The sequence below is a fragment of the Ostrea edulis genome, chromosome 8 (genome assembly GCF_947568905.1).
Source record: "Ostrea edulis chromosome 8, xbOstEdul1.1, whole genome shotgun sequence".
NCBI classification, from domain to species: domain Eukaryota; kingdom Metazoa; phylum Mollusca; class Bivalvia; order Ostreida; family Ostreidae; genus Ostrea; species Ostrea edulis.
Genome location: NC_079171.1, coordinates 25123307 through 25138007, shown reverse-complemented (window position 1 = coordinate 25138007; position 14701 = coordinate 25123307). Strand labels below are relative to the sequence as shown.

Genomic DNA, 14701 nt, shown 5'->3' with positions numbered 1-14701 from the left:
CCGTTATACAGTATCTATGCGGTTTATGTGGGATCCATGTGTTATAAATGTGTGATTAGTAAATGTTCATGTGGAATACATGTTGCATCAATGTGTTATTTATTGCATGTTGAGTTAAACTATTATTTATATGGACTGTATATGGTGTATATATCTATTATCAATTGTGGAATACATGATGGATGCACATGAAATTAAGCAGAAACTTACTATGGTGTTATGGTTTTATTTCATGAATTAATCCTTCATTGGAACCTGAAAATGTATCAATAACTTTTATTGATATATACAGTGTACAGAGAAGATATGATTAAGACATATTAAAAACGAATGCAAGTATTGTGCGCACATGCAATATAACCCAGAAGTTGAACTCTCTGATGAATAACGTTTACTAATGTACATATTTTATTGGGCAAAATCCTTTTTGATGCAATTTAGATTAATGAAAATGTTGGTGTTTGAATAACCATGAGGCTTCTTTCTTTTTTTTTTTGAATAACCATGAGGCTTCTTTTTTTTCCCTCCTAAGTCCCAAAAGTTGGGAAGTGTATGAAATTAAATCCCCGCTTAAAAATGTAAGTTAATCAAATATATATAAGATACAAATAGGCATAATGTGTCATAAAATACATAATCATGACATCAATAGCATTACAAGAGAAAAATATGGCAAGCCCTTTTACTATTTATTCGAAAAATAAGATATCTCTTTGAATTCAAGAGATATCTCTTATTTTAAAGAGATATCTCTTTAAAATGAGAGATATCTCTTAATCTTAAGAGATATCTCTCTACATAAGAGATATCTCTTTCACTTAGAGAGATATCTCTTTCATTTAGAGAGACATCTCTTTCACCTAGAGAAATATCTCTTTCACTTAGAGAGATATCTCTTTTACCTTTAGAGATATATCTTACACTTAAAGAAATATCTCTTTATAACTTTAAGAGATGTCTCTTTCACGTAGAGAGATATCTCTTATACTTTAAGAGATATCTCTTTCACTCAAAGAGATATCTCTTTTATTCTGAGTGATATCTCTTTTACTTTGAGAGATATCTCTTTCACTTAAAGAGATATCTCTCTAAGAATTCCCAGAGAGATATCTCAAAGCATAAGAGATATATCTTTAATCGTTGAAAAAGAGATATCTCTCAAAGAGAAAGAGATATCTCTTTCCAATATTTTTATTAGTTTGAAAACTTAAGGAATTATCCCTAAAACGGAAGCCCGCCAAAGCAAATCTTACCATGATGGCTAGGGTGTTGCTAAAACGCGGAACGGAAAATGGAACGGAAAACGGAAAATATATGCAATAATGCCATGAGGAGGTCAACATTTTGCAAAATCAAAAGGCTTATTTTGAACAAGGAATGCAGAAATTACAGAGAGAACAGGAAGACATCCTCAGAATCCATCATTTCATATTGATGCCTCATACTAAAGCATTATTATGTATTTTTACACGGTGTGTTTTGCAGATGAATGTACCAACAGGCGCTTGCTTAATATTTTGCATATAGTAAGTGTTAATAAAAATATTAAGCAAGCGCCTATTGGCACCATCTTTTTTCCCGGCTTTGTCACCCACCCACCCCCTCCCCCCAGATTTTGACAGTATTTTGTTTCACAAATGAAGAAAAAATAAATAAGGTAACATACTGAAAAGACTTGAATTATAGAATTATAATTTATTACTTTATTCTGACTGGTATGGTAAGAAAAGATTTTATGAGCCCATCCAATGAATAAAAGGTACACCCCCTCCCCTGAAAACAACATTGTAAAAGATAAAATAATTCTTTGAACAATTTCCCTTAAACATAGCCTTTTTAAATCGAACGTGCTTTTAATCGAACTACATATGTTTAAGATAACTGAATTTGAATTCAGTTCTACAACTGGTACAATATACATTTATGTATCAAATCAAATTTTAAAGCGAACGAGTCCGGTGAAGAAACAAGTTTTGCCTCATTTAGGATGAATCCATGCGAAATTTCGTTCATTTTCCGATATCCTGCGGATTAGTGTTGAAACTTAAGAGATACAACAGGAAAGAAAGATTGAAACAAAACCAATGTTAACTAGGGTGAAGTTTACGACCAATAGTAAGAGGAATTAACAGGTTTATTTCATAATATATGAAGTAGCTAAAAACCTAACACAGAATTTATACTTGAATGGAATTAAAAGTCATCTCATTCTTAATCCAAATGTTAAGCTATACAAGTATTTAGTTTAAAAATTAACTGCCAGAAGTCTTCACTATTTAGGATTGGAGTGTTGCGGTTACTAAGTCTCCTGTTAGTTAAAAAATGATAAATCAGACAAAAGATGTTTAACTTGTTGACTAAATAAGATCATGAATTATCATTGTTTTATACATATCACACTCCTTGTTGTAAGTACACACATACACGGTATTATGTGTAAATACGTGTACATGTGCGTTAATGACGTTTTGCCACGGGGGGGGGGGGGGGGGGGGGGGGGATAAACCACGTGTGTTCTTTTCATTCTCTACCCATAAGTTAGGTGTCACTGCTCACTAACACTCCTGTCATTGCCAAAATTTCGAAATTCTTGTAAAATGCCTTGTAAATTCTTATACTAACGTTTAACTAAATTCGATTAGTCAATTTATAATGCAAAATTTTAAGATAAAGTTGTTTTATCGCTTGTAAACAATTCCCAAATTGTTGATTTTAATCAAAATGGACTCCCACCCCCACCCCTGATTTTTACCGTTATCTTATCTACATTAATCATTCTAATTCTTAAATTCTGTTCCGTTTCGTTTTCCGTTCCGCGTTTTAGCAACACCCTGATGGCTGCAATCCCGTGGGAAGATTTTGCTTTTTACCGCATGTGAAATGTATATATGTACAGGTAACAGAAAACAAAGACAATAAATTGATGAAATATGCGAGTTAGACTAGATTTCGCCTCTCGGCAACTTGACAATATTACCCCAACCACCTCTTCAACCTTTCCCGCCATTTGTAAGCTAGAAGTATTTTGCTTGGTTAAAAAATAGGGTTACATCATTTCACTGACAATGCAACAGGGAGAAGTCATTATGATCACCAGGGGGGATCTAAAGAGATATCTCTTTTTGAAAATTTAAAGAGATATCTCTCTAACTTAAGAGATATCTCTTTTTACATCGATAGAGATATATCTCTTTACACTAGAGAGATATCTCTTTTGATTAAAGAGATATCTCTCTAGCTTTGAGAGATATCTCTCTAGCTTTGTGAGATATCTCTCAAAGAGAAAGATATCTCCCAAGCGTAAAGAGATCTCATTTGCTTAAAGAGATATATCTTTAATCAAAAGAGATATCTCTTTTGTTTAAAGAGATATCTCTTTAAACAAAAGAGATATCTCCCTAGCGTAAAACGATATCTCTCTAACTTACAGAGATATCTCTTTAACCAATAAAGATATCTCTCTTATTTAAAGAGATATTTTATTTTATGAATAAATAGTAAAAGGGCTTGCCATAGAAAAAGGTTAAATATTGTATTGTCATAATTAGATACAAAGATAATATTATTATTGCACCAGTTGTTTGTAATTTCAAAATATTACAATTTTGTACGGCATTTTATGATTTATCAAATGTAGCCAAATCCAATTTGCAAAGAATTCGTAACCAGACGACAGATACCAGCCAGTCTAAGGACTGAATATCTTGACGTATTAAAACGATACCATAGAGCCCTTAAGATTAATTTTTAGAAATATGACAATGAATTTCACAATTACCCTAACATTTGTCATATTCAAATAACGCAGGAATATATCTTTATAATCGTTTCCACGAGAATGGAGAACTGCGAGGAAACACGAGATCTTCCTCCACTTCATTTGCATACGGTGTATTTTCGCAAATTATAACTATTTACATGCCCAAGAGAAAGTTATTTGTATTACATATTGTCAAGGTGTGATTAACAATTATGAGCAGCAATTTCAGACATTCAAAGTGCCGATATTTAGCCGAGTGCCGGTGGTATTCAAAACCTCCGTAGCATTTGAAAAAATTAAAACTGACAATCATTCCTAAATAAATGTTGAAGACAAATCACTTACAAGTACGTTTAAAAAATCTAGAAATATTTCACACATATTGTTCAGTATACACATTATTTTTATATTCATAAAACAAGTACCGAATTCACTAAGTGCCGAGTTAACCAAGTGCCGAATTCACTAAGTGCCGAGTTCACCAGGGGCCGAGTTGACTAGAATTCCCATCAGCCTAGGCCGACTTTGTTATAGTACGACTTCTCCAGTACCCGACAGACGAGATGGCAGAGAAGTTGGAAATGCCAAGCTCAGCCTCAACTGACGATGATGTTCCCTTACATTCCAGCCTTTGGACTAAAGATGTAATGGATAAACTGGGCTTAGTGGTAAGACATGAACGCTCACCAGAGAATATCATCAAGGAATGGGGCTTCAACTGTTCATTCCCAAAGCTGCAACTTGTTTAAAGAACATAGATTTTACAGCATTAGAAGAAATTAGGGATGCTATAGGCCAATCCGAAAACATGAGTTATCTTTCCTTGATCCGGGACGTAGTGCGCTTGCGTAACAGTAGTTTAAGACTTCCGGGTAGTATATTCGCGAAGCGTCATTATCAACCGTGCAGAAGGCCGCAAAGATATTGCCGTATAATTTTACAGTAATCACGCCAACAAATATTTTAACATTAATAAAAAAATCCCAATGCATAGGTTTACTTCATACACGTGAAAATAACCAACTTTGCATGTAAAAGTAATAGAAAATTAATTTTGTAAGTAGAGGAGGACCCCCCCCCCCTCCCCCGATAGAATGTTCTATCGTTAAAGTGAAGGGCCTTTCCCGAGACGCAGTTAGATTATTCTAACTACCCCCCCCCCCATTTTCCAAGATTGTACGTGTTTTATGACTGAAATTAGTATATATCATACATTGCATACATTTCCTCAGAATCTTTAGCCCGTGTTTTAATACAGTCAAATTTATAATAAAACATCAGAAGTTACTTGTTCAATATCAATGTAGTACATTCAGCGATAAAAGTTCTGCCACGATGTACGTCTAGGTATGTCGGACTGACACCTCTGGATTCTGAAAATGTCCATCTCTTCGATTGGCGAGTAAAATTTATCCCAGCCTGTACTTGTAAGTGAGAGGCCACTGACAGATTTCCAGCTGTCTGCCCACAAATTTTATACAGTTACAAATACAAGTATAACCATAAAGAAATTCGTCGTCACAAACCTTCTACACATGCAATGTTTTGAAAATAAAATAACTTATAATTAAACGCCCTGAGTGTGTACCTGTCAATACTGCCATTTTGGGTAAAATATTTGGAGTTTTACTCAAATTATTCAGTAAATTTGTGGCGAAAAGGGGGGTCTAAATCTGTCATTGCAATTTCTGTTATGACACGATACGTGCCTATACATAATCAAGTACATTTCAAGGGGACTAAAACGAATAAAAGAGGGAAGATACAGAGACGTCAAAAGCATTCTATTGGGGGGTTAAACTTATCTTTCCCCAGAGAGTACTTTTGAGAATATGGCACACACACCCCCCTCCCGGGATCACACAGATCTATGAAAAATAATTTATATCAATCAAGCAATATTGAACAAAATTAATTTTAAAAAAATAATAAAAAACCTATTTTTCTGCATTTTAAACATATCAGTTGATATTAACAATTCCAGCTTATGCTGCTGTGTACAAATGATTTGCACACAGAATGAACACGTCCATGTACTTTGGAGAAAGTTACCCAAACATTGCAGTCTGGTTTATTTTTGAAAGAGTCGATTGGTAGTGGTGGAATAATTTTAGCCCTGATAAAACAATGAGAGCGTTGATTTCCTAATTTAATTGATTTTTTTTACTATCTTGGAAAGGGGGGGGGGTGTTATGCAAGATCTTTGCACGTGTCGATCCTTGTAAAAACCCGAGCTTTGAGTTGATGAGATGCCATCATCTCTTGAGAATCAGAAGTTCTGTTCTGATTTCATACAAAATAATTATGTCAGTCGTTATTGGAGACATAAGTAAACAAATGAATGTCTGCGTGATTTCCAATTTAATTTTTAAACCAACCCCCGAAAAATCACACCCGACTCGATCAAGAAATTCGTTTTTGTTTCCATTAACATTTTCTTACTCTCTCGTACAAATGATTTCAACTGTTTTCGAGTTTGAACAGCACCCATACTAATATAACTTATAATATATGCGAAGTATGAGTGTGTTACTACCCGGAAGTTATCATATTCACACTAAATGTAAGAATACAAAGAGAGATAACTCACGTTTTCGGAAAGGCCTATAAAATTGGACCAACTTCCTACACATCTGCTTAAACTGATAAATCGTGACGCAGATTTTCAGTGTCAAGGATCACATTTGGCTATGTAAGTATATATATTTAATCCCAATTTTAAATGTATTAAGTATATTAATCACTGCATGATTGCTCCTACAACAAGCAGAATATGACTTGTATAAGGAGGCAAATTATGTGTCCATTTAAAGAATGAATTAAATTTTTACTTGTGTTATACAATATTTATAACAAATTGGGGCAGCGTATAACAGAGGTAAAAATTAGATTAATTCCCTATATAAGTTATAATTATTTTACTATAATATTTAGACACATTACATTATTGTTGTCCTGTCTAGGCCTGTACAAAAAGTTGCGATATATTTCATAATAAAGAAACCTTTCTTCTGACTAGTGATGAAATGATTGTCGACGATGATCCATAGTCAGTCGTTTTGAGCTCTATGATGCTACTAATCGATTACATTTAAAGTAAAAGTAACTTTAAGTCGTCGACATCATTGACAAAAAACAATGTTCAGATTTTCTTTTCTGTATGTCAAACCCGATTTTAAAAAAGCAAACAAATTAACGGTAATAACATTCAGATAAAGGAGGCTGTCTCTTATAACTTTTAGACATTGTGATTATAGATAAATTTCCATTAATACTTGATATGTTGAAATTCTATTTATTTCCCTGTGAACAAAAGGAACAAAGAAGATTGATTCATCATCATTGATTGATGTTTTCCGCCACACTCAACAATTTTTCAGATATCTGGTGGCACCCAGTATTTATTGGTGAAAGAGAGAACCCAGATACAATGTACCTGGGAAGAGACTACTGACCTTCCGAAAGTAAACTGGGAAACTTTCTCACTTACCGGCATGAGCAGGATTCAAACCCGCACTGACCAGAGTTGAGAGGCTGTGTGATTATGAGCGCAATGCTCTAACCACTCGGCCACGGAGGCCTCAATTCAAATGTTGTTTCCATATGATTAATGATTAGTGTTATCTAGATTTTGGAAAAAAACCCACTTAAATGACAATTCCGATTATAATCAATTATTAATCGATTAAATGTGTCTGATTATTATCGATAAACGATTATGGTTTTTGGTCCGATTGCCCATCACTACTTATGACAAGATTTAACAATTTGTTTTTATCTTATTTGTCATGAAGGTAGAAGTTGCATACAGAATAATGATAAGAGCATGTTTTTGTAGCAGACTCTAAAAAATACAGTGCAAACAAGGTTTCTTGAAAATTGTAATATGGCCATCTTTATAGTCACATTTTGTAGGTTTCGAAATCGTGGTGAAGATTTCCTGTTTACATTGACATGTGTAATTGAAAATATGGAAGAGGACAAAGATATTCCAGAGTCACAGTATCAGATCCTGTTCGACAAATTTCTGCAGATGTTTGGAATAAAAACTATGTAAGTAAATGAATTGAATTTGAAGCAGATAATTTGGATCAATATTCTTTATATGTAATTCAGCTATAGGCCCAAATTCTTTCCTTTTAAAGAACAGAGAGGTATTAGGATATTGAACCAAGCATTTTCCAACTAGAGCAAAGCTCGTTGCAAAGCATCGAGTAGGTCTTCTGTTGCAGTTCTGATACATGACAAAAAACTGATAATCTGGTTATGTCATAATGTTAGATATTGTATAAGTAGAAATTTTGGCGAGGATTTAATTTGGCATTATTAGCGACAATGTTGAGGACGCTAAAATTTAATATCGCTATATAATATTTATCCTATATTAGAGGTAATAGATCTTTCGTCACTAAAGTTAACTCTCACTAAATATATATATCCATAATTCATGAACAAATCACTTAATTTGTGTCTCGTTAAAATAAGCACTTATACTGCAAACTGTTCTAGTGTTAAATCTAGGATCTAGAGAAGGCACACATATGATATGTTCAAAAGGGCACTTTTCGTCACGACAAGACAATTTTGGGACACTTTCATAGTATCATACTATGATAGTAAAAAAATAATCATTTAGCCTCATTAAAAGTTAATACCTGCTGCCTTGATTTTAAACTTTTCAATCAATCTTGTGAAATAAAGAACAATTGTTTATATTAATTAACAAATATTTTTTTTTAAAATTATAGAGAAAAAAGGGTATGGTGCAGCGCCATGCTAGTTTGCTTTAGATTTAACACTATGTTCATCACACCCCTGAATTGGAAGAGGCAGTCACTTTCGCTAAATGTGAGAGTTTGTATTTAACAAGATGTGTTTGTTATACACAATTGCGTACACCTTCCATCATGGTGAAATTTAAGAATTTGGAGAACCGTTGTACATTAATATTTATAAGGCATATGTGGCATGATTTTGCTAGGTCTGAGAGGAACTGCTCAGCCACATGCAATAGGACTACCCACTTTTTTGTTACTCATAGGTAGATTTAAAAAAGTGTGCCATACAGTAACATTTTATGATTAATTCAAAGTGTTTCTGACTGGCTGTCATTACATATCATTATGGCTACTCTCGGACATATCAGAGTTTATCGAACACATCTTGCTCCAATTGTTAACACAATTTCCCGTTTGTCTTTCAGTAGTAGCCCTGTGCAATAACAGATTTCCGTAATCAAATTTACTAACCTCATTTCTTCACACATTACTCGAGGTATAGACCCTTCCCCAACCCAATCTGATTAAAACCAGATCCTGAGATAAGCTCACAATCGCTCCACTAGGATCTGACGTAACCCCATAGGGGGTCATGTCCGCATGACCTTTCGCTTGAAATTTTCATGAGAACTATCAGCTAGTCAGATTACGCCATACAGACAATGATGGCTATTTAGACGGTTCCTGGCAATTCGTAAACAAATTGCTGTAATCTCTCTCCCACGAAATTTATTCCACACTGTAAATTTGTATATTCTCGCATAACGAGTTTTAAACTTTCGCAATAATGTTTAATCTATTCCGTTCATTCAAACAACAAAACATACGATATGAAATATACCCAAATTAAATTAATTGTGAATTCAGATTTATGTATGAATAGGGACGGGTACGAATTGAATAGTTTTCAAGATGGTTTACTTAAATAACACAAGGAACATAACGCCAGTCGACGTAAACGGTGCATTGTGACGTCGCATATAGCTGCGATATGTTTTCTTTCAAACCAAACAATCGCAGCCATTTTCCTTGAATTGTGAACTCCATCGGGATTTTTTAGCATTTGAATGAAAGAAAACTCGTAGAGAAAACAGACGTTGTTTAAATCACATGTTTTGACAGGTGTGTAGTCGTCTGTCAAACGCGCAGCCTTTTTGTTATTGCATCTATAACGTAAATAATGACGCAAAGGTTCATGGGAGAAAAATTATCGTTGGTAGAAATCGACAGGGTCAATTTGATTGGCTTAACGAAAGGTCATGCGGACGTGACCCTATATGGGGTTACGTCAGATCCTAGTGTAGCGATCTAAGTGAGCGGATCTCAGGATCTGGTTTTAATCAGATTGTCCGCAACCCAATCAATTTTCGTAAACATGAAAGATCTAAGGCTGACACACTTTTTTTCATATTCAAATGATATTTTATAGATAACGTAACCTATTCGTCTCTCTGAGTTATGTATGACATTTATGCTCATCGACTGACACATAAAATGAGAGAAGACATTTACATGTATACGATAAACTCTTTCCTCATCTGCCTTAAAAGATATTTTTGACGCTGTTCTGAAATTCATTATTTCAAACAATTGAAAATGTATTTTCTGTAGCTTTACAATTGGTTTTCAAACTCCAACTCTGACTGGAACTAGTAGTTTTTTTTTATCAGCTCACCTGTCCTCACCTGTATGCTAAGTAAGCTTTTTTTCTGATCACACTTTGTCCAGCGTCCTTCTGTATGTCTGTCTATCCATCTGTAAAACTTTTCACATTTTCGACATCTTCTCTAAAAGTACTGGGCCAATTTCAGGCAAACTTGGCAAAAAGCATTCTTAGGTAAACAAGATTCTAAATTGTTGAAATAAAGGGTCACAGCCTTTTTCAAAATCAGATAACTTAAAAACTTGTGAAAATAGGATGGGTGTCTTAAAATCTTCTACTGGACCATTGCAACAAAAATGCCAATATAGCTTCTTTATATAGGCCTTGTGTAGATTTTACATTGTTTAAACCATGACAACCTGACCAATAGTGGGGCCCCAGAAGGGGTGCGAAGTTCATCTAATGAATGCATAGGGATCAATCTTTAAAAATCTTCTCAAGAACTACAATGCTACAACTTTTGAGTTACTATGGAAACATCTTGATATAGTGTATATTTGAAATTGTTCAAACTCTTGACACACATACCTCCCTGACCAATCGTGGGGCCTTACAAGGGGTGCAAAGTTCTACATAGAAATATATAGGGGAGAAAATTTAAGATTTTCTCCTCATATACAGGGGGTCCCAGTTAATCCAATAGCCCATTTGTCAGAGCAAAATAATCAGATTAGCCGATTGGCTATTTACATTCACAAAACTTTATACATATATATCAATCTCTTTGAAAGGTTTCACACTGCAACTCTTCGCAGCAATATCACAACGAACTATATTATCATTAGGTTTTTTTTCATAAGTGTTTATTACTATTTTTCTGTCTATTGATTTATTGTCATTTCGCTTACTTTTATTAGACTTTATCCAATCATGAATTTCAATATTTGTTGTCCACTTTATATCTTGAGAACCCTTTGCTTAACAGACTGGTACTAGCAAGTTTTTCATTTCTGTTTTTTGTAGGCATAAACCATTTATGAAGACAAAGAAATCCCTGCTGATGGGTAAAACAGTTCATTCTCAACCCGACTTGTTGTGTTTCACACCGGATCCCAGTAGAAATAGACCAGTTCAAACTGTTTGCCAGGTATTATTATTATTTTTTTTTTTTTACTGATTTCATTCAATCTTGATCACCGTACCAATGTTAGTGTGTGCACAAAAGCACTAAGTTTTTTTTTTTAGATCAGACTCGTGTTACCTATCACTGTTGGACTTTAACCATCGTGGTGTGTCGGCTGTTCACAATTTTACATTTTTAACTTCTTGAAAACTACAGAATTTATCGTAAAACAATGATGACATCATAAGTATTATGATGTCATGAACATATCAACTCTGTGAAATCCTGGGTCATCAACAAGTACAACTCTGTCAGTTAAAGGGTACCTGCAATACAGGTCACATTTTAATATTTTGGAGGTCCATATGAATAAAAACACTCCTGAAAATTTCACAGCTAGCGCACAAGTACCTAGCTATTTGAGATATTTGAGGGAAACCCATATTCACACCTGAACAATTTTCTGTGGGGATCTGGGTTAGAATAGGTCCTCAGTACCACAACCAAATGGGCAGTCCATCAGATGAGACCACAAAAACTAAGGCTCCATGTCGCAGCATGTGTGGCACGATAAAGACCTCCTCCCTGCTTAAAGGCCATAAGCACCGAGCAAAGGCCTAAATTTTGCAGCCCTTCACCGGCAGTGGTGACATTTCCATATGAGCAAAATATTTTTGAGTGTGACATTAAACAAGATGGAATCAATCAATCAATCCCACCTAAACAATTTGTGAATGACATGGATTTTGTGTGAGATGAGTAGTCACATCATGAGGTTCATGTTCCTGTAAGAGAAACAAGAAAGTTGCATGAAAATTTTATTTTCTTGTGGTGTTATAAATATACAGTTATTTAGAGGGTTTTTTTAGATTAAGAACCGAGTTTTAAAATAATCAAATTTTCTCACATGACTCTTTACATGAAGAGCAGGGCACTATCCTGATGATATTAATTTAAAACTAGAATTTAGTTATATTTATAAGAAACAGAGACAGAAATCTCCTAGAACAGAATATTGGTTTCTAACAACACTTTGGACCCTTTTTCTGTCTGAAAAATTAGGAAATACCAGCCAAAATTTTATAGGGATTGGTCAGTATTGGACCGATTTTAAATTAAGTGTAACAGTTTTATATTTCTAATATTAGATTGACACCAGCTACTATTGTACACAAAAAGCACTGTATGTATAACATGGAAAACTGTCATATTGCACACTTGTTTTATGCATGGCATTTTTTTAACAAATGAGCAGTCCTATATTTTGGCATGAAACTTGTGCCAATATTACAATCGATATAAACCTACGGTTTATTAATTTTGTTCAATGCAGGTTAAGAAAACTGAACCAGCAGCAGTCCCACCAGCCCTTGATGAATCGCCTCCGAAGAAAAAGCTCAGACCATTAAATACAGTCAGTTCCAGTATGCCAGCTATTCCTGATTCTCTTTTGGCTCAACATGTAGGGGAACTCTTTGCTTACATGGACAAATCTGTGTCATCGAGGGCTATTCTTGGAATGACTGTTGAACAAACACATGTAAGACAGTGCTTAATTTTGTTTTTAAGAAACACTGGAATTATAACAGAAATTCCGTTTATATAATGCTTTAAAAAAATGTTAGGCATGCTTGAAATACTACAAAACTAACACGAAATCTGGAAAGCCAACAATTTATTAGTTCCCTATTAATGAAACTGAAAGGGACTACAAATTTTATCTTCATCTGTCTGTCACCGGGCTAATCGGTGTGGGACTGTTAGTCAATATATCAAGTCTCATTAGCTCAATAGTTAGAGCGCTGGCCCGGTACACCAGAGGTCCTGGATTCAAGTCCTAGTTGACTTTCCACCACCTGTTACTTTTGTTGCCTCCTGTGGGGTCAGTTTGTGTCTACCCACTTTATTTTCCTGTATAAATAACAAAATACAAACTTTAGTAGAGTTCACTGGAGCCCATATTCAGTTTCATTCCCCAGAAACAAAGACACACCCCCCCCCCCTCTCTCTCTCTCTCTACATCTGAAGGGGACGAGTTGAAAGCTTTCTATGCTTCCAACAGATAAATGTAAGAAAAGATGAACATCATTTCTTGTTAGCTCACCTGAGTTGAAAGCTCATGCAAGTTTTTTTTATCAGTTTTTGTTGTGTCTGTCTGCTCATCTGTAAACTTAACATTTTCAACTGCTTCTCCAGAATTACTGGCCTAATTTAAACCAAACTTTTCACAAAGCATCTATGGGTGAGAGGGATTCAAGTTTGTTCAAGTGGAGGGCCACACCCTTTCAAGGAAGATAAAAATTCAGATTTAATGCAAGGACTATAATATATTATGTGATAAGAGTCAAATTTGGCCCCCATATTCAACATTTTAAAAAGTGTTTCAGGTGTGTTAGATTGTTTTTTAGAAGAGTTGGTATAAGACATATTTTTCATCCATTTGTCTCATTTCTTTGCACTCACTGACAATCGATGAAACTGCAAAAAACCGAGGCCCTGTGTCACAGCAAGTGTGGCATGATAAAGATCTCTCCCTGTTCAAAGGCTGTAAGCGCCGAGCTTATGCCTAAATTTTGCAGCCGGCAATGGTGATGTCTTCATATCAGTGAAAAATTCTCGAGGGACATTTAACAATATAAAATCGATCATGTATCAAATTCATATTTTTTTTTACACTGTTAACCATGTTCCCCCTTCCCTCCCCATGAGTTTAGAGTTTTATATGAAAAATTAGATAGAGATTTAAGAACCCAATTAAAAACTGTTACTCAGGTAACTGAGCGGTGTTGCCCATGGGTGCTTGTTGAGTTTAGAGTTTTATATGAAAAATTAGATAGAGATTTAAGAACCCAATTAAAAACTGTTACTCAGGTAACTGAGCGGTGTTGCCCATGGGTGCTTGTTGTTGAGAAATTGTGGAGGAATTGGCCCATGTTGGTGATGTCATTAAAAACACAAGTATTTAGCGATGATGACTAATATCTAGATTTTTTTAATTAAAATATTTCGTTGAATGTATCATAAAGGTATGTGTACGAAAAGGTATTATTAAAAACATTCCTAAAATTGGGGGCCAATATTGAACCTTATCAAATAAAGTCCTTTTGATTAGAAAAGCTCACTTTGATGAGGTAATGAAAAAAAACCGCTATTGTGATAAGTGTACCAATTGACCAGGATATTACAAAATGTAGGTATGCTATCAACTCTGATCTGAGGCAGGACTGACAGGCCCAAAGTTGATAGCAGGCAAGTTGTAGATCACTAAAAAGGGGGAATAGGATACAATTTTAATTATTCAGACACTCAGGTTATAAATCATGTTAATTAATAGACTTGTTGAAATCCCCCCCCCCCCTTTTTACAAAGACACAAATTAGATTTAAGCTATTTTTGGCTCATTTGAGTTGTAACTAAAAATATTAATGACTCGTATA

The 14701-nt window shown here is 34.6% G+C and overlaps 1 protein-coding gene across 7 annotated transcripts in view; it reads left to right on the top strand.

The window, feature by feature from the left end:
* The first annotated feature begins 4292 nt into the window (after positions 1-4292).
* Positions 4293-14701, top strand: part of LOC125660995 (uncharacterized) — a 12108-nt gene continuing 1699 nt past the window's right edge. The window contains exons 1-5 of one of the 7 annotated variants that reach the window (XR_008798025.1): positions 4293-6452; positions 7663-7813; positions 8509-8608; positions 11165-11288; positions 12598-12804. Coding sequence is in view for 5 of the 7 variants with exons in the window: in XM_056147258.1 (XP_056003233.1) it covers positions 7647-7813; positions 11165-11288; positions 12598-12870 (564 nt within the window). In the remaining 2 variants the exon portion in view is untranslated. Of the gene's footprint in view, positions 6453-6480; positions 7814-8508; positions 8609-11164; positions 11289-12597; positions 13707-14701 lie in introns of those variants that run through there. The other 6 variants (XR_008798026.1, XM_048892821.2, XM_056147260.1 and 3 more) reach the window with 6 other exon arrangements.